A 19216-nucleotide genomic window follows, 5' to 3' on the forward strand; every position below is an offset into this window, starting at 1 on the left:
TACATTAAAATTAAAACAATTGTGATTTGTGTCTTAAAGTGTATTTGGGCTTGTTTGGGCTTGTGTAAGCTTTGTCCACCCTGCGTTGTCAAGTTTGCATCTGCAATTTCTTTGGCTTTCTTAAGCACCACGTCAAATCGAGCTTTTCTGTAATTTGTTGTGGTGTATTATGGCACTGTTAGCCTTTCTTACACGGCTCTAAAAGTGGAAACGTTGTTAACCTCCTGTCACGTTAGACTCTTTCAACTCCTTTCTGTTCTCTGCTCCTAGAAGTCAACAAATCCATGAATCCATTAATGACACAGTTCTGATTATGGGAAGGATCACCTGCTTATGAGGTAAAACAAGTGTTTGGGGAAATTGCTTGCTTTATTAAAGTATAGTGAGCCATTGCATGTTTCCATAATGTTCTCTAAGGAGCGATAAAGTTAGGCAGCACCATACTTACTCCTGGTTCTGAAGTGACCGACAGACAGCAGAGGGAGATCCATGAACACAAGCAAGGAAGCATTCCAGTAGTGAGGAGTTCTAGCATATGTACTCAAGGAAACTAGCATCTCATGTCTTTCTAGTCACACCATTACTAGTTTTTGTGGGGGAGAAAGGTTGGAAGGTAAGGTGTTATATTTCTTAGGACACAATGAACCCAGTTTCATGGCTCATGAAAACTCAACCAGACAGACTTCAGGGAAGGAGGGTTCAGTGATACGGTTAGCCGTTGAAAGAAGCAGCATAGCATACACTTGGCTGAGGACAAGATGGAGAAGCAGCAATTTAGACACTAGCGTGTTAAAAGCTTTGTCTGCAGTTACTGTGTGGTATACTTTAGTCTGAGTTATACCCGAGTGTTTTCATGTAGAGTGGATGCAGCATATTGATGTGTTGTTGAGCAGGTTTGTACAACGACATGGTTCCGTATTTGTGCTTATTCCAGGGATGTGGTATGAACTGATACCGTGATTGTGCAGATGTTCTTTGAGTGACTGATTAGATTTGCCATGAAGCTTCCTGTATTAATTTTCTTATCAGCTCTCCAAGGAAGTTTGGAGCTTGTGAAGAAGAGTCTACAATTATATTAGAGTATTAAGTTGTATTTGATTTTGGGTTTGTTTTTTGTTTGCAGGTAAAGACCTTTACCTTTATTGCTTCATGCTTAATATCTGCTGTAGAAATTTTTACTTCGTTTTACATAAAAGTGAATGTTTTTCTGGTATTTTAATAACATTTCCCCCCAACATTGATATGTATCCATCCACAATTATCTTAATAACAACAGATGCTGTGTAGCAATATATGAAATTTATAGAAGAAATAAACCAAAGATGGTTGAAAATAACAATTGAAGCAAAATAGCTTCCTCTTGCTGTTTTCCAAGTGTACTATGATGTAAATGTGGGACATGACAAAAAGAGTATATTTAAATTAACATGGAACAGAAGATGAGGTGAAGAATTCCCAGAATTCAGTAGACAGCCTCAGCGATATCTCCTCTTTTTTTTCTGGTGTGATACAATTATTGTTTGCTCACCTCAGTTTGTTTTCTATTCCAAATGTGAAGTGTGGTAAGAACTGAAAATAGAAGTTCAAGTGTTTGATACTTTTGGAGAAAATCAACAAGTTTTCAAGTGTGCAGGCCCTTTTTCATTTCCAAAATAGTGTGTGGACCTGAGCTGATTGTTATCAAGATCTTGAGGCAGTGGTAGTTCAGCGAAGGTAGCAGTTTTCTATTTCAGAAGAGGCTAGGAAGGCAACTGTAGTGGTTGATGTGATTTAGGAAAGAAATAGAGAAGAAAGAAGAGAATGCCATTATACCACTGCATCAATCCATGTTTTGAATAGCTAGTGGAGTTTTCTTTCCATCTCAAAAGGGTTCGGACAGAACTGTGAAAAGGTCCAAAAAAGGGCAATTAAAATGGTCATGCATACAGAAAAGCTGCTGCCTGAGAACAGCTAAGTAAGTGATGACTCTTTCCGGTACAGGAAGATATGATCGGGGAGGATGTGTTAAAAATCTGTAGAATAATAACTGATGGATAAAAATTGTTTATTTACTGTCCCTTCCAGGACAAGGAATAAGGGCTCTCAGATGGCAAGAGCCAGGACAAGACAGGTGAAAGCTAGTGGTTTGTCCATACAGTGTTTGGTTGTGGTGCAGAACTCCTTGCCAGTGGATGTTGTGGAAGCTATAAGTTTGCATAATCTTAAGAGGAGACTGGACATGTTTATAATAGAGAAATTAATTGAAAAAGATTAACAGGGCGTGCAGAGTACTAAATCCACAGAAACCAAGTCCACTTCAGGAAGTGATTGAACTAGAAATCATTGTAGGTTGGGAAGGTATTTGGAAGAGGGGGACAAAATCATATTCATATATGTAGAATCATAGAATAGTTTGGATTGGAAGGGACCTTTAAAGGTCATCTAGTCCAACCCCCCCCCTGCAATGAGCAGGGACATCTTCAACTAGACCAGATTGCTCAGAGCCCCGTCCAACCTGACCTTGAATGTTCCCAGGGATGGGGCATCTACCACCTCTCTGGGCAACCTGTTCCAGTGTTTCACCACCCTCATTGTAAAAAATTTCTTCCTTATAGCTAGTCTAAATCTACCCTCTTTTAGTTTAAAACCAATCCCCCTTGTCCTGTCACAACAGGCCCTGCTAAAAAGTTTGTCCCCATCTTTCTTCTAAGCCCCCTTTTAAGTACTGAAAGGCCGCAACAAGGTCTCCCTGAAGCCTTCTCTTCTCCAGGCTGAATAACCCCAACTCTCTCAGCCTTTTTTCACAGGAGAGGCGTTCCATCCCCCTGATCATTTTTGTGGCCCTCCTCTGGACCTGCTCCAATAGGTCCATGTCTTTCCTGTGCTGAGGGTTCCAGAGCTGGACGCAGCACTCCAGGTGGGATCTCACCAGAGCAGAGCAGAGGGGCAGAATCACCTCCCTCGATCTGCTGGCCACGCTTCTTTTGATGCAGCCCAGGATACGGTTGGCCTTCTGGGCTGCGAGCGCACATTGCTGGCTCATGTCCAGCTTTTCATCCACCAGTGCCCCCAAGTCCTTCTCGGCAGGGCTGCTCTCAATCCCTTCATCCCCCAGCCTGTGTTGATACCGGGGATTGCCCCAACCCAGGGGCAGGACCTTGCACTTGGCCTTGTTGAACCTCATGAGGTTCACACGGGCCCACTCCTCGAGCTTGCCCAGGTCCCTCTGGATGGCATCCCGTCCCTCAGGCGTGTCAGTTATTTTTTTTTTTTTATATATATATATATATATTTGCTCTGTTGTTTGGCATCTACCAGTTTGAGACAGGATTTAGAGCCAGACTTCTGGTCTAACTCATTGTGGCCTTTCTTACACACACACTTTCCCATCTCTGTTCAGGTTTGAAGGACACTTACGATCTAGAAAGCTGATCTGATTATTTCAGTTATGCCAGTTGGTCAAATAAAGGATACTACTTCAACTTATAAACCTTGTCCATAGACCATCATGGTAAAATATCACCAGATATCCAGTACTGGAGTAATATATCAAGTTGATACTTGATAACAAACTTCATTGGTTACTGAATTGAAGCATGCATGCCAACACTCTGAAGAACAGTCTGTTGGATTTGTAAATAAACATTCTCCTATTTGCAGACTTTTGCAAAGCTTATTGACTGAAATTTATGTTGAAGGCAATGAAACTATAATATACATATATCTCCTTAATGTAGGCTTTTTCTGGTTGAATGGTGGCTAGAGGTATATTTAATCCACAAAGTAAGAAACATGTTTGTTCTTTTCTAACAGAAGTTTATTCTCTTTAGCATTATTTGAGTAATTTTAATGACATTATAAAATTAATTTTATTTTATTGGGGTTTTTTTAGAACTGAATTCCTGCAAAAAATGTTGGTGGTGCAGATCTGACCTATGGTAACACCTCGAAAGAGTATGAATATTTCAGCAAACTGCCTCTTCAGTGGTTCCTCGTTAGCATCTGAAGTGCATGCTGCTGCTGTTAATGGAGATAAGAGTACCCTCCAAAAGCTAATAGCAGGTAAATGTTTTCACTGTAGATGCATTTTGGTTACTTCAGAACTGAAGCTTTTTAGTTTTGACTTACTGCTCTGATCTTTAAGGTACGTTTTCATTTCTTGATTATCTGTATTTCTAGAATAAATGTAGTCCTGAAAATAGGACTGATTTTTCTTACCTTTTATTATCTGTTGCCTTTGATGGGTACTTCTGTGTGAAGTAAAATAGAAAATTGGCAAGTGATACAACCAGAAGACTTATTCAGGACTCCTGTTTGAGGGAATTTGAAATTCTGGAGAAGTGCTTTGGGCTAAATGTTTTGGCCCCAAATCCTTATTTTTTGAATCATTGCTTTTGTGGGAAATTTGATAAACTTGTTTTTACAAATCATTTATTATAGTTAATGAAGTCTTGTCACCGTGTGGTATTTGGGGACAAAACGAGCCAGCCCTATTTGTTACCTTGATTCTGATACACTAACAAGCTTTCTCAAGACAAATTAAATGTAAGGAGAGAGTCTGGTCCTATTGAAGCTGAAGTAAAAAAAAAATACCCATCCATTAAAAAGCCCAGGATTTCACCTTCCCTCTCTGTCCAAGAACTGTATGGCATTCCAGGTTAGTAGTTTTCAAAAGCAGTATATGTCTGTGTTCCAAAAACAACCTTACATACATTTAGAAGGCTGTCGTATGATAGGTGAAGACTTTGATTTTCAGTGTTTCTGATTAAATGCAATTCCATCTGATACTGTAGAAGTTTTATTTGCTTAGCCTTTTTTGAAAATCCCATTCCTCAGCTTGGTGAGGGTGAAGGACTGTGAAATAATAAGAAACTTAGTCTGTATTTATGCCGTTAACTGTCAGTTTTAATGGGTGTAACGGATTTAATGGTAATCACATTAAACCAACAGTCAAGTTTCTTTATGTATCTTCTGCTGACCTGTGTTAAAGGCAAGACAGTAAGCTATATGGATCTATTGTCTAAGCTGTATAGAAAGCAGTAAATCGTTCTTCTTTACAAGGTATATCTAATTCTCTCGAAAGACAATTAGAAATGATTTAACTCAAACAGGAGCAAAACTTTGAGGGAACTGACTTTATAGAAGCTCTACCGGTTGAAACAAATATTTTTTGTTGGGCCTTCAACTTTATTTTGTCATATGATGGCTCAAACATACACTGATTGCATTTAGTGCTATCTGTTTACTCTTTTGTAGAATATTTTATAAACAATGTATGGGCAGTCACGATGCAGATGCTTCTAGAAATCTGTGGGATGCAACTACAAAGTAGCTTTAAATACCTGGAGTTTTTTTAAGTTCTCTGCCTGCATATGGAGGGGGAAAAAAGTCTGAGCTTTCAAATCCTGGCTAACAATCAGAAGGGACAACAAAGAGTTTTTGCTGACTTCAGTATGTTTTTGTTAATCTCACAGCCAAAAGATGTATTTTGAGAACACAAAGGAAGAAGTACTTCTGTGTTGCTGGTACACCTTGTCAAATGTGCCACAAAACAGCCATTAGAACCAGATATGGAAATCACTATTCTTTTAATGGCGATCGTGCAGCAACAAAATAAAAATGCTGTGTGTTATTTTTACATGGGAGAGTGAACTGCATAATCCTTGCAGCCTTTGCCGTAACAGCAAAATTTGGCTTTTCTGCTTTGTCGTGTTTTGACAGGATATGACACAGACCTTACTTTTGCCAGGACCGGACCAAAAAAAAAAGTATTGCCTAGCAGAAGAAGAATGCATCAGAGTAATATTTTTAGCTGTTTACCAGGCACTGTTGAAAGTATAACTTGATGCCAGCAGTAAATTGAGCAATTGGTGTTATTCACTGAACTTCATGACTGCACTCAGCAGCAGCAGCATCTAACTCAGGACAGTACTTCAGCGTTATGTGCGCGTAAGCTGGATTGCTTAACAACATTCTTCTAACACAGCCAAGCTTTGCATCTTGATTATGTGACTAGCAGTACATGCAGTAACATAAAGTCTGACTTTCTCCTTCTTTTAGGGAGGGAGATTTTACCCCTAAATTAATTATTATTTTCCTCTTTGAATTTTCTCTATTCCATTATTAACATAGGAGGGGCATAGAAGCTGGTTAAACAGTCTCTTAGAGCAGTCCCTCTAACCTGTTTGGTAATTATTCCTTGTCCCATCTGTAGCTTGATGAAGCATGTGTGACTGTATACAAACGTATACATTGTATTTGCATATAATTCATGAGTATGGACGCATGTGTAATCTGCTGCCCAATAGCCTGTGATTTTAAAGGAACAGGTGTTTGAAATAATACAATCTGTTCTGGACGTCCTGTACCAATAAACAGACAGAATCAAAGGTAAGTAGAAAATTTATATAGAGAAAGAGGGCTTTAGAACAAAGTGTCCCTTTAGGTTAACCACTACTGATGCTTAATTACAGGACTTTCTAAACAGCCTGTGGGTTAAATACCATAAAGCACAGTACATGCCAAGTGCTTATTGTATAACCAATGCTCTAACAAAAGTGTGCTAATTGTTTGCATTGCATGAGTTGCTTAGTACTGTATCACATTGTTTTAGACTTGTATGATCTCAAGCTTTGGGGAATAGTCACAGTATTTTCTTTTCTATGTTTTATACAACACTGAACATGTCTTTAATTAACAGTTCTTCAGTGTTAAAACTCATCTGTATGATTTGAATCCTAGACAAAAAAGGAGAAGTTGTTAATTTTGTGTTTGGAGGATCATTTTGCATTTAACGCATTTATGTAGAGTTTCAGGAAGATGCATCTAATTGTTTTAATTGTTTATAAGAACACAATAATGTGTATAGTAGTCATTATATCGAAGTGTCTGTTCAGTTCGACTCCTCATTCTAAAACCCTTATCATGTATCACTCGCATACAAGTGCTTCTAAAACTCTGATACAATGTTTCATTGTAAATGTTAACTATAAATTCTGGGTTGCAAATATGCAGTTGCATGTTTTTGTTTGATTCTCTGCTTCTCTTTTCCATGTTCTGCAATGTGGGCGGTTGAATAAAACTCAGATCAGATATTACAAAAGGCAAGATTCTTGCAAGTAACAAGACATGGTCTGTCTTTTCATAATTAAGCAGAATTCATGTCCTTCTCCTGCCCTTTCTCCTCTTCTGGTTTGAAAAATGCATAGAAGTGTTAGAGTCTGATGTGATTGCTTGCACAGACTGTGAGGAAGTGATGAGGTATGAATATGAGAGATAAATTTTGGAATTGGGCCACATGATTCCATGGTGTTTGTGACCTCCATTGGCAACAAGCTTATGAAATGCAGGATGTTGATCCTGAAAGGGGAGGGATCAAACAAACTTCCTTTCTTAGGCAGGTATGTGGAAAAGAATTTAATTTTGCCACAGCACATTTTAGATACACCAATATGTGAATGTCTAGAAGGCTACCTGTGCTTTCTTGATTGCAGAAAATAATAATTTACTGCAACTGTGTGGTCCACAGGGTGCTGTGGTTAGTGCATTTCATCAGGTTAGTCCCCCTTAGCACCTGATGGTGATATCGTAGCTCCTAGTCATTGTCCTGTCTCTTACCCTGAGCACAGAGACATCCTTTCAGGGAAATGCCCACAGAACCTTAACCATTCTAAGGGCCTTACAGAGACTTGTAAGCAAAGAAAATAATAGCAAAAAGAAACCTACTGTTAGCTGAAGATAGTTTCTTTCCCTTAAAAAACAGTGCAGCAGCTTCAGGCAAATCACTGGCATCAAGTTTTGAAGGTCTTGCTCATTTTTCACTCAGACTGTCTGCAGTCATGGGAACTCTTTGTCATCAGCTACATCACTCTTTGGGAGCTGTACATGAAATTAGATGTTTGCTGCTCTACTTAGCCTGGTCGTACTTGAGCTTTAGGCCATTTTTGCTCGTCTCGACCTTACCCTTTTCTTTCTTTTAGTCTCTACATTCTGTATATCCTCTAACATTACGTAACAGAAAGGGGACTTGGAATTTGAGGGAGAGGGACTAGTTTTGCACACTTCTGATTTAAAAACAAGTGTTATATGAGCATAAGCCATGTGCATGTGTCTTTATTGGGAGAAATGCATGTTTATATATTTCTTTTTAAAAATATATGTGGTTGTGTAAGTCCCAACATCTTCAACAAATTTAAGACACTACTGAGGCTATGTTAACACTGAACCGTGGAATATAGTTTAGTGGTGTCTAAATTACCAGACTGAACTAATACTGGAAGAGCACCTGACTATACTTAGCTAATTAAAGAAACTGGCTTGTTGACTGAGAGCAGTGCCATGTTAAATTATGCTTTGAACCTCAGTATCTATATGTCGCTGCACAGGGCTGCATGGTTGGTCATAACTGGCTTTGATGTTTCTATACTATGCTCTATTGAATGGAAAAAGCATTTATTGTTAGCTAAAATATTGAGACGTAAGACATCGACAGTTTCACAGTATGTATGTATAACCTTTGAAATACTTCTTTCTAATAGTGGAGAAAAGAATTATCTTGAAACTGCATCCAGTTTGCAATGGAATTGTAATACTGTGAAATGAAAGTCTAGCAAATGTTTTTACAAGTTAGGGAAAATAAAAAAAAATTGAATTCCCCAGTGTAACTCCTATGTTACATGTTGAATTATTTCCTAATGGCCATGTAATTCATTAAACAAATGACATTATTTTTTTCTACATGCTGGTTTCTAATGCATTTAGTAAATATTACAACTTTTCATTTTGAGTAAAAGTAAAGAACTATAGCCTTCAATAATGAAAATAAGATGACACTTAAGTGAATATTTAAAGACAATACATGAGCTTTTTTCTCAAAAAATGTTGATAAAAATTAGAATTTTAACAGTATCAAATATGTACGTAGTGTTAGTAGAAATTGTATTAACTATTTATTTTTTCACATCAAAATGTAGTTACATATAACAGGACATAAATAATAATCCAAATACCTTTCAACTTACACAGCTTTTAACTCCCCTTTAGAAACATACTGCAAATTATTTTTAGAAGTCTTAAAAATTACTTTTAAATACACTACCATAAAATTCAGCTTTTTTGATATCTTTTGTTTCGATGTGAAGAGTAATGGATAAGATAGGTCCAATACTTTGTCTTCTCTAATTCTAAGCAAAGTTCAGACCAGATTCTTATGCAGTTTTTATGCAAGGTCCCACAGGAAAAAAATCACCTGTATAAGTTTACAAACATAATTTTCTATTATTGGATTTATTATTTGATTTTTATTCAGTATAAAAATACACTTTGGTCATTTATTTATTGAAAAAATCCAAGACACTACTGTTATGCTCATTATGGCAAGGTTTCTGAAGGTAAAAATGACGCAAGTGGCTTATCTACAGAAGGTGGAATCGTAGCTATTCTGTATCTTCATTTATGTAGTAATACAGTAGGAAAAGATAGCATAAATGTGGGCAATGTTTTTTCGGTATACTTTGTATTCTGATATATCCGTGGAAGCCATGTAGGTGGAGGAGTAATGATACACTTTTGAAAACCAAAGCAGAAAACAAGTCTTGGATTCAAATGAGATTAACAAATGACCATATAAATCAAGCTTAAACACCAAAAAAAAAAAAAGCTTAATCTTTGCATTTAAAGGTCTAAATAAGAAACTATAGTACTGTCATTTTGTTACTGTCCATGTGACCCGATGGTGATGTGTGTGACATGCTAAAGGAGATCAGAGAGTCTGAATTGACCGGAAATAGTAATAATTCATATGTTTTGGGTAAATGGCTGTTGAGGATACGATCTTAAAACTAAATTGTTAGAAATCATTAATGGACTGGCAACAGAAATTTCGGTGAACCCAGAACAGAATAAACTCTTGAGTTGCTCTTGACTGCTGCGTAGGATCTGAATCAGTGTTACTAAGCGGCATTTTGTAACTCTTGACCAGAGAATACACAGATAAGCAATGGCAGCCCACTATAGTTGTGTACTGTAAAAGTGGTGAAGGACATTGAAATAAAAATGTTTGCTAAGAAGAATCTAAAGATTAGTCTAAAGAGCAAACACCTTGCTTGCAGTGTGAAGTGAATGCAAAAGCACTTAACAAAAGAAGAAGTTTAGGAAGATCAAAGGGAAGCGAGCATGCTAAACAGCAGCGTAACAGTGGGGTATTAAAAGCAAGAAGGTGTTCTTCAGAAAACATAACCTGTGTCTGAGGAAGGTAGGTGCAGGTCAGTAAAAGACTTTTTTTTTTTTTTTTGACTAATTTGCTAGAGGCATAAAAATTAATTATAAAACTAGTGGATTGTCAAGGTGAAGGGGCAGTTAGAGAAGACAAGGCCATGGGTGAAGAAAAAAAAAATTTTTCTATATCTGCATTCACAGAAGGGCTTGGAAAGGTTCCTAAACTGTTTTTTACAGAGCAGAAAGAGTTTTCTCAGTGCAAATCACAATTTTTAAGCAAGAGAAGGTCTTACAGAATGAATCATGAGAACAACATGGTATTCACTGAACAGTTTTAAAGGAACTTGGAAATTAGGTGAGTGAGCAAATGATTGCTCTAACTGGCAATATCCTGCTTAAAAGTGTTTTTTGTGAGAGGCTTGGTTGGTAGGGAATGGATTTTAATCCTTGATATTCCCCTTGATTCACATTTAATCTGCTTGACTCTTCTGCTGGGTGAATCAATAGAAATCATAATTGAGAATACAATTACTAGATATGTAGATAAGTAAATATGCTGGGGGAGAGTGAAGATTGTGTTTGTAAAGGAGAAGCATGCCTCTGCTGGAGTTCTTTTGAAGCATCAACAATCATGCAAACAAAGGAATATTTAAAAAGAAAAATTAACTTACCTGTTAAATTCAATGTTCCTTGAATAATTGTAGACATTGCGACATGGGAGATGTATTTAGAGTTGGGATGTGTAGGATAGTTGATACCCATTAATTTATAGGTGCTAGTTTCTATGTGGTGACATAATAGAAATATGAAACTTTGTAGTGGAGGATGCATACTGGTTTGGGTTTGGGGGTTTTTTTTTGACTGTGAATAGGAATACAATGTTTTGATTTTTTATAGGACCTCAAACTTCTTATTTAACTTAATTGCTGCCTTACTAACTGTATCAATTCAAGAAAGCTTGAGAAGAGTTTTAGTAGTTTCCATATTGTAAGGCGCTATGAAATAAATAATGGTATTGATGTAATATTGACTTGTTTATGCTTTTTAAATAAATCTTGCTGTGAGTAGGCTTCAGAGCTTGTTTTACTTACAGTGTTCACAGGTTTCAGGAGGACTATTTGGTTTACCTGTTCTTGATATTTTTTAAAGTAATCTTTGCAGCCAAGACCTGTATAACACTTTAAAAATTATTTATAATTATGCCACTGCAGAATGTTACTGGTGGTAGGTGTATTTGTGGAACTAATGTTTTCTGAATGTCCTTTTTCTGTAAATATGTTTTGAAATGTCCTATAAATGTCAGTAAAAACAGAGTAAAAAGTAGTAGCTCTGGGTTTACCTTATACTCCTTTATTTTGATCACTCTGTTCATTTATAATAAGAAAGTACTACTTCTAATTATAGTACCCATTTAATAAAAAAGTACTACTCTTAGATACTCACAGACTTAATTGTTTCATGTGATTCTTTTTTTTTTTTTTTTTAGGAAACACTGAGCTGAAAGATAAAGAGGACCAGTTTGGAAGAACTCCACTTATGTACTGTGTATTGGCTGACAGGCTAGACTGTGCAGAGGCATTGCTGAAGGCTGGAGCCGATGTTAATAGAGCTGATCGTAGCCGAAGAACTGCTCTCCATCTTGCTGCACAAAAGGTAATTACATTAAAAGTGCTCTGCCTTTGTATAAACGTGCGTCATTCACAACAGGTATTTTCTTGTATTGAGTAAGCGTGTTGTATCTTTAGAGGCTTTCGTTATTTTAGAGGCAAGTAATGCTATCATGCTATAATGCTATCAATGCTATTTTTTAAAAACTTGGCCCATCCCAAAGTAAATCTTTGGAGGGTTATTTTTTATTTTTTAATGTTTTTACTCACTGTGTTTGTAGCTGTCTGCAGAGACAGTATAATTCGTTGCTGTGTTAAGAGCTTGTACTTCCTAGGAAAAATAGTCCTTGTCTATTTCAGGATAGCCAGTTCTAAGTAAAGACTAAATTTTGTACACTCTAATACTCCTTAGGATGTTACCATTCATTTCAGTGGATATAAGGACATATACTGTTAATTATTAATGCCGTGTCTGAGAATTTCAAGGATATGGAATACCAAATCATTTCCAGGATTGGGAAGGAAATGCATTACTGTCTGTGTTTCCTTCTACAATTTCAGTCTATAATATTGTCCAATTACATTGTCCCACTGAAGAGGTGCTAAAGGAAGTATGCAACAATAAAATAAAAGGTAATTTTTTGTAAATAAAAGTGTAACTTAAAGCTGAAATAAACTTTGAGTGTGTTTAGAGCTGGGGGAAGTGTCCACAGTTACAGGAGAATGAGCAAACTGCTGACAGGAGAAGAAAAAAAAAAAGGTGGGTTGGCTAGCTAACCAAGAAGGTTGAGTTCATAAACTATGAAAAAGACTCCACAGAGAAGATTAAAAATTCAAACTGAAAGGAACAGCTTTTTATTTACTATTTTACCTTTTATAGTATGTTTAAAATTGTAACTGCTCAAAAGGGAAAGTTGTTTGGGCTATGTAAGCTGTGTCTTTTGGTACCAGTTAGAGTGCCTGCCATGATTTTTGTAGCAAACCATTTCTATTTCTAATAACTTGTCCTCTGTTTAAAATCATTCACATTGTTCAGATGTTTTATATACTTTTTAATATATTCTGCATTTTATTTTGTTTTATTTTAGTTAGGTTTACGTAAAGGTAGCTATAGTATGGTCACAGTATTTAGTAAGAAAGGATATATGCAGTTGAATAGAGAACGATTTGGGAAGATTATAAGATGATGTTGTTCAGTTACACTTGCATGGGAATCCATAAGGACCGTGTGGTCTGTGTTACTGCATCCCTTATTGGGAATTAAGGGTTCATTTAATATTTTAAATTTACAAATTCCGTAGGTAAAAATGTGAACTATTAAAAAATAGTGTGAATGCATTCTTGAAATGTGTACAGTAATGCACTACATTACTTGACAACAATCGTAATTAGTTACAGTAAGTTATAGCTGAGTTGAAATAGGCTGTTTCATCTATTTGGTTACATACTACAATACCCTGATGAAATATTTCAGTCGTCATCATAACCTTGTCTCTAGTGTACCAGGGTTAACTTCATATTTCTAAGTGACCAGCTTACTGTGAATGTTGTTGTTTCAAACAGGTATTTGATAAACATAACAATGTCAGAGACTTAAAAAATTGCTGTAAGATGCTATACTTCCCTGGTGTTCATACAGGCTTTAGATTTTATGACCTGATAGGCACATGAACATTTTAATCATATTAAAAATTTTATTTTAAAAATTACATTTTCCCCAGGTTTTTAAAATACGTTTTAGCATATTAACCCAATATAAATTCGTGTTTAAGTCTTTGTCTGTATGTTCATATTGTGGATATTTGTACAGCAGCTATTCAAGGCAAGAGATATTTTGCCTTGGCATAATATCCATTAATTGCATGTGCTCTCCATTTCCTTTATGTCTTGCTGCAATCATGAAAGGACAGTTTGTATGATGTGATACTTGGACCATCTTAGATGTGTTTTCAGTTGACAGTGCACCTGAAAAAAAGGTACTGTCTTTATCTCATGCTGTTTTAGCAGAAGATTTTATGCAGTCAGCCACTTATTGTGTAATGTACCAGATAGATGTGATTCACCCCATAGCCACGTAAGTGCTTGTGCCATCATAGTGCTGGGGTGGCAAAAAGTGGTCAGGAGACAGCCTTTGCAGCTGCTTTGCATTTGGCTGACTGCTTAGCTGTCCTGTAAAACTACATTCTGTGCCTTCTGAGCAGTTACTCACTATTGATGTCAGCTTATGAAATTAACATTTCATGTGTGTAAAATTTTGTCTTCAGTCTTTCCTTATGAACATTTTAAGATCCGCATTTCTATCATGAATGCCTTCTGCAAAATATATAAAATTAAAATTCAAAACAACTTCATGTTCCATGCAGTTTTGGCTGTTTAAATAATGTTTTGCATTCTTCTTATTCCTCTCTGATATTTTTGGTTTATGTTCTCCTCTAACATAAGGGCTAATTTCCCCCCCACCCCAGTAAAAAAAATTTTTCCTTCGTAACCAATACTGAAAGTTGACTTTCAGACAGAAAAAGAAAAATGCTTTGAGATAACCCGTTTCCGAAGTTTTATTGTCAGTGTTGATTAATCATGAATATACATATTTACCAGGGCCACTTTATAGGTTTTTTGTGTTCAAGGTTGTGAGTCAGTCAATCGCTGTCCTGCACTTCTTCAAAACAGGCTTATATGACTTTCTAAATCTCCATTCATTTGTAGTCACAGAATGACAGTGCTTGGAGATTTCAGATTCCTGAATTGCACTTGAGTTGCATCCTAATTTTCATTTTCTTTGGGGAGAGAAGTGAAGATTAATGCACAGACCTTTACATGCAACCAGTGAAGAGGCAGGAAAGAGAAGACACTTTTCCACACACATATTCTCAACTAAAGCAGATGGATGTGAAATGCAGTTAGGTTTCCTGAGTAGGAACCTTCCTCTTTAGGTACTTGAATTACTTTTGCCATTTTTTGCTGTCTTGGAACACCTTACTCATCAGATCTCAGCAGACATCCCGAGTGCTAGAGTTTGTTGCCAGAATATTTGAGTCTTATTAGGTTATCATTCTGCAGGCTTCTTTTACATGTCCCTTTACAGGTGTTCCTCTGAAACAGTCTTGCAGTTGGTTTGACAAAAAATGGTCTCTGCTGTATTTGGGAGCCACAGAACTGTCTCAGAGTTTGTGAGAAGATATTCTTCTAATGCCAAATAGAAAGAATGATTTAGCCATCTTGGACAGAAGGAAGCTGAATGTCTTCCTTCATGTGTTTAGATTCAAGATGTTGACTCTCCCATTAGTAATCCTGGTTATAGAAAGAAAAATTGGTTTCATTCTCTGCAGAATGCTTTTTGCCATTTGTCTGTCAGAGAATCTTGCAATACTCTGTTCCCTCAGCATCAGTGAAAACTACAGCCAATGTAAGGTTCTTTCCTTTGTTTTTTCTCCAGCATCAAATAACTCTGCTAAGGTATTGGTAGAAATGCCTGCTCACTTGAGACGAAGCTATTCCCGTTTTTCTGTCTGGAGACTTCAGTGATAAAGGGATTGCCAGTTCGTGTCTTTCAGTCCTAGTAAAATAGCTTGCATATTTTTTTTATCCCTATTATAGAACAAACATTCAGAAATGTGGCATAGCCCTGAATTCAGTCATAAATCATCGGTATTAAGTAAAATGAATTAGGACTCTCATTGCCTTTTTTCTCTAGGATGGATTTCTGGTTGGGTAGGACTTAAAGGAATAGCTGTAACATCATTCCATTAACGCTTGCATAACTAGCTTCTGACTACATCTATGTGATTTACAAACCTGGCTATAATTGGTGAGTGTGTGTATACATACACATATGTACATACCAGCTATCTATTATATTTTATTTTTATTTTTAACTTCCACCTCTCTGCAAGTTTTATACTTCCAGCTGTTGTCTGCAGAATAACAGACAACTTTTGCTCCCGTCATGTTTGTAATTACTGTTGCATAAGGATTTTATTTCATAAAAGCATTTCTTCCAGACCTTCAAAATGGTAACAATCACATCCAGTGTTCAAAATTCAAATTCTCATTTGTTGATAATACAGAGTTCTTCCTAAATTACAGGTAAAGATTACAGCATTACCCATATAGTCATACAAAACATTATCTGATGTGAGAGAGTGTCTCATAGTAGTTCCTTAATCCTTCATCTTTTCCTAATGGCACCTCTAACTCCTTTTTAAGTAGTTACTTTGTTATTTGCAGTTGTGTAGTTGATCTCCTCCCACATATTCTGGTGCACTCCAGTGCTTTTGCTTGTTGTCCCGCAAGTGTCCTAGAAGCCATCTTTCAGAACTGTGAGTTGTCAAAATAGCTCTGTTTTGCTTTGAACATCAATAAACAGTATCAAAATTTCTGCACTTGGTATAAATGCTGTTCATAGTCTCTGTCAAAAACATTTCTGATAGCATAGCTAGGCAGACTGACCCATGCTATTCCATGTTCTTTCAGTTCCACGGGTTTCAACAAGGGTAAAAAGTGAAGGTGATCTGATGATTTCAGTAACCCTATTAAGGCAGTTTTAATATCTAGGTCATCTTTACCAATTAATGAGTCGCTCTGTCATCCTTGTCTTCCCATGCTTTGTCCAAATGGCTTTTGTCACTGGAGCATGTCCACAAAGCAATAGTTACCTGGAAAGATGTATCAGGCACTCAACAAAGAGTTCTTGTAATCTCTCTGTCTCAGACTTCGTTAATGTCATTCTGGACTATTTGCAAGAAGTAAGAGTTAGGATATTCCCTTACTTATTGGTCCACCTAGCCATCTTCCTTTAATAGCAGATTAAGTGTAAGTGTTCTCACACCTTTCTTTGCAGAAAGTTCCTGAAGTTAATAAGGTAGGGTCAGAAATTTCAGCTGTTAATACTACTTGAAATAGCAATGCTTTTTGAAAACAACTGTGGTTATACATTGATATGATAACCTTTGATGAGTGGTTGCTTAATGATAATAATTATCTTCTTAATTATAAGTCTTCCATTTGGTGATAGACATCCTTTGTATTATAGCTTTTAAGCTTTACACATCTGTTGGTCCAAAAAAGATTCTTAGCATGAATAAGGAGCTAGAAAGTTAAACTCTTTGCTTAAATGTAACAAATATATCTTTTCTGTTGATGGAAAATATTAAAAATATACTACAATGCAATGTGAGATGATAGGGTGAGAATAATCTCATGTAACTGTAGAAATTTACATTGCAGACATGTACATCTGAGCTAGTCATCTAGACCACTTTTAAAGTTAATGCACTTTAGGGTGCAGTTCATTCACCCTAAAGTATAGGTGAGTACCTTAGGACACATTGACTAGCTCAGTCATTCTTTTAGGCATCCGACTGATGTAGGTTTTGATGTTGTCAATGTCTAAATTGTGATAAATGAATCTCACCCAAGGCATACATTTTTTAGCAAGTCATCTTTTTCAAATCTTCATTGACATGATCTTTTGTAGTATCTGTCTTTTCTTCATCAGCCTTATGATGGAGATGTTTCAGTCTTTGTAGGCAGAAGGCCATGTAAATGAAGTTACTTGGTTTTTCTTCTTGGATTTTCTTCTATTCCACTATAAAAGTAGACTGTTTTGGTCTCTCTCATTAAATGGACAAGTCTCCCAAGCAATTTTGAAAGGATGCACACCCTTAAAAATAAAAAAAAAAAAAGGAAAAAGGAGAGGTCAACTCATTAACTTCAGAAACTTTAAATTAAAAAACAATCAAACAAAAAAGACCCCAAAACCTCAAACACACCAGAAAATGATACAAATGATTGTAGGAGTGCACCTGTGAAGATTGCCCTAGGAGTTTCAGAGGACAGTTGTGACTTCATGAACATGGATGTAATTTACTGGGAGCTGAAACAGTGACTGATTGCAATAGAAGTAAAATCATTAACATAATTTGCCAGTGATTTCACATTGAGGAATTGTATTACTACGTGGGTACAGATGATTTAAGCTGGTAGAACTTAGATTATTGTGAAATGAACATGCTGTGGAGGCAGATATGAGTACTGGGATTGCAGTTTTAACTACAGACATTCATTTTCACTTGTAAGCGTTCTGGTAGCAATTTGCTTCTAGTCTTAAATTGCAACTTGCTTAAACACCCACACGTGATATTTCTGAACAGAAGTGTTTCTACATACCCAAATTACCTGTATATGATTTTTTCATCTATCTTTCATAAGTAATTCCAGTTTAATATAAGGAAAAAACCAGTCCTGCTTCTTTCAGAATTTCTCCCAGAGGATGCTCACTTATTAGCAATCTGTTTACTCTGGGGAAGTAACAATCTCTGTGAATTCCCCAAGCACAGCCTTTTGTGTTAACAAGGATAGAAGAAAAAATTCAATAGTTTTGTTGTTGGATGCTAATAATATGCACTTAAAATAATCTATCAGGATGCTTAACTATCAGGAGGATATTAATTTTGGTTTCAGGAAGATTAATACCACCCCAGTGGGAAAATGTGGCTTTCATTATCTAGAAGCATTAAATATTCCGTAGGTTATATTAATTCTTTGCTGACACAGTTATTGATAAATAGCAGTACATCCAGGATGCAGTTAGGAATTCTGCGTAAAGTAGGAGGGTATATTTTAATGATCTTTAATTGTAACTTTTCTTAAACTAGAAAAAATGGTTGTTCTTGTATACTCATCTGTAACCATGCAGGTAAAGAAGGAAGTAAGAAAAGACAGCCTGTGGAAGGGTAAGACATGGCAGAAAATTAGAAACAGAAGGTAGTCTTTAGTTCACTTATTTTATGAAAGCTTATTCTCAAGTCTTATCTAATGAGTACAGTCAGGGTAGTTCAAGAGCCCCAAAACCGGAATGTTATTTCTCCTTTCTTGTCCATGTAAAAGATGTTTGTATTAAAAGCTCCTGAATAAAACTTGCCTGGGAGCAAGCTTATGCATTTTCCCCATTTTTCCCCTACCTTTTTCAAGATATATCTCCTAGAGCTATAGTCTCTCAAATGATTCATAAGGCATTATTTGAACTGCATAAAAGAGCACATGCGCTTCTAGCTTTTTTTTCCCAATCTGTATCATGGAAATAAATAATCACAGTGCCTTTCAGAGATGATGATGGTCAGTTGATGTTCTTTTTTCGCTAGGCTGGTAATCTTTTGTGATGTTCCCTCTTAAATAAGAGCTCATAATGAGTAATATGAATTCTGTACATATGGGTTCATGAAGTATGAATGAGCTTTCCATTCATTCTGTCATACTTTCATATGATATACAATTTAACTAAATGTGAAAAATCTGAACAAACCAAGGTGTGAAACAGGAATGTTGGCCAATCAGCCAGAAGAGGTGATTTTTTTACATGCAGGACTATAGTTTCCTCTGTGTTTAATTAAGCCACAGGCAATAACTGTGATATA

General features: G+C 36.4%; 1 protein-coding gene and 1 long non-coding RNA gene across 5 annotated transcripts in view; one reads left to right on the forward strand and one right to left on the reverse strand.

Annotated features, from left to right (window-relative positions):
• The window catches only part of LOC142078936 (uncharacterized), a 389734-nt gene extending 379552 nt beyond the window's left edge, over positions 1-10182 (reverse strand). Inside the window, exon 1 of the long non-coding RNA XR_012672411.1 lies at positions 10173-10182. This is a non-coding gene — a long non-coding RNA (uncharacterized LOC142078936). The remainder of the gene's footprint in view (positions 1-10172) is intronic.
• The window catches only part of INVS (inversin), a 103738-nt gene that overhangs the window by 2760 nt on the left and 81762 nt on the right, over positions 1-19216 (forward strand). For 3 of the 4 annotated variants that reach the window (XM_075142240.1, XM_075142245.1, XM_075142242.1), the window contains 3 exons: positions 271-338; positions 3872-4041; positions 11681-11847. In XM_075142240.1, the coding sequence (XP_074998341.1) occupies positions 3915-4041; positions 11681-11847 (294 nt within the window). In that variant the 5' untranslated portion in view covers positions 271-338; positions 3872-3914. Of the gene's footprint in view, positions 1-270; positions 339-3871; positions 4042-6158; positions 6370-11680; positions 11848-19216 lie in introns of those variants that run through there. The other variant, XM_075142243.1, reaches the window with a different exon arrangement.

Source organism: Calonectris borealis, chromosome 2 (genome assembly GCF_964195595.1).
Source record: "Calonectris borealis chromosome 2, bCalBor7.hap1.2, whole genome shotgun sequence".
In the NCBI taxonomy this organism is placed as follows: Eukaryota; Metazoa; Chordata; class Aves; order Procellariiformes; family Procellariidae; genus Calonectris; species Calonectris borealis.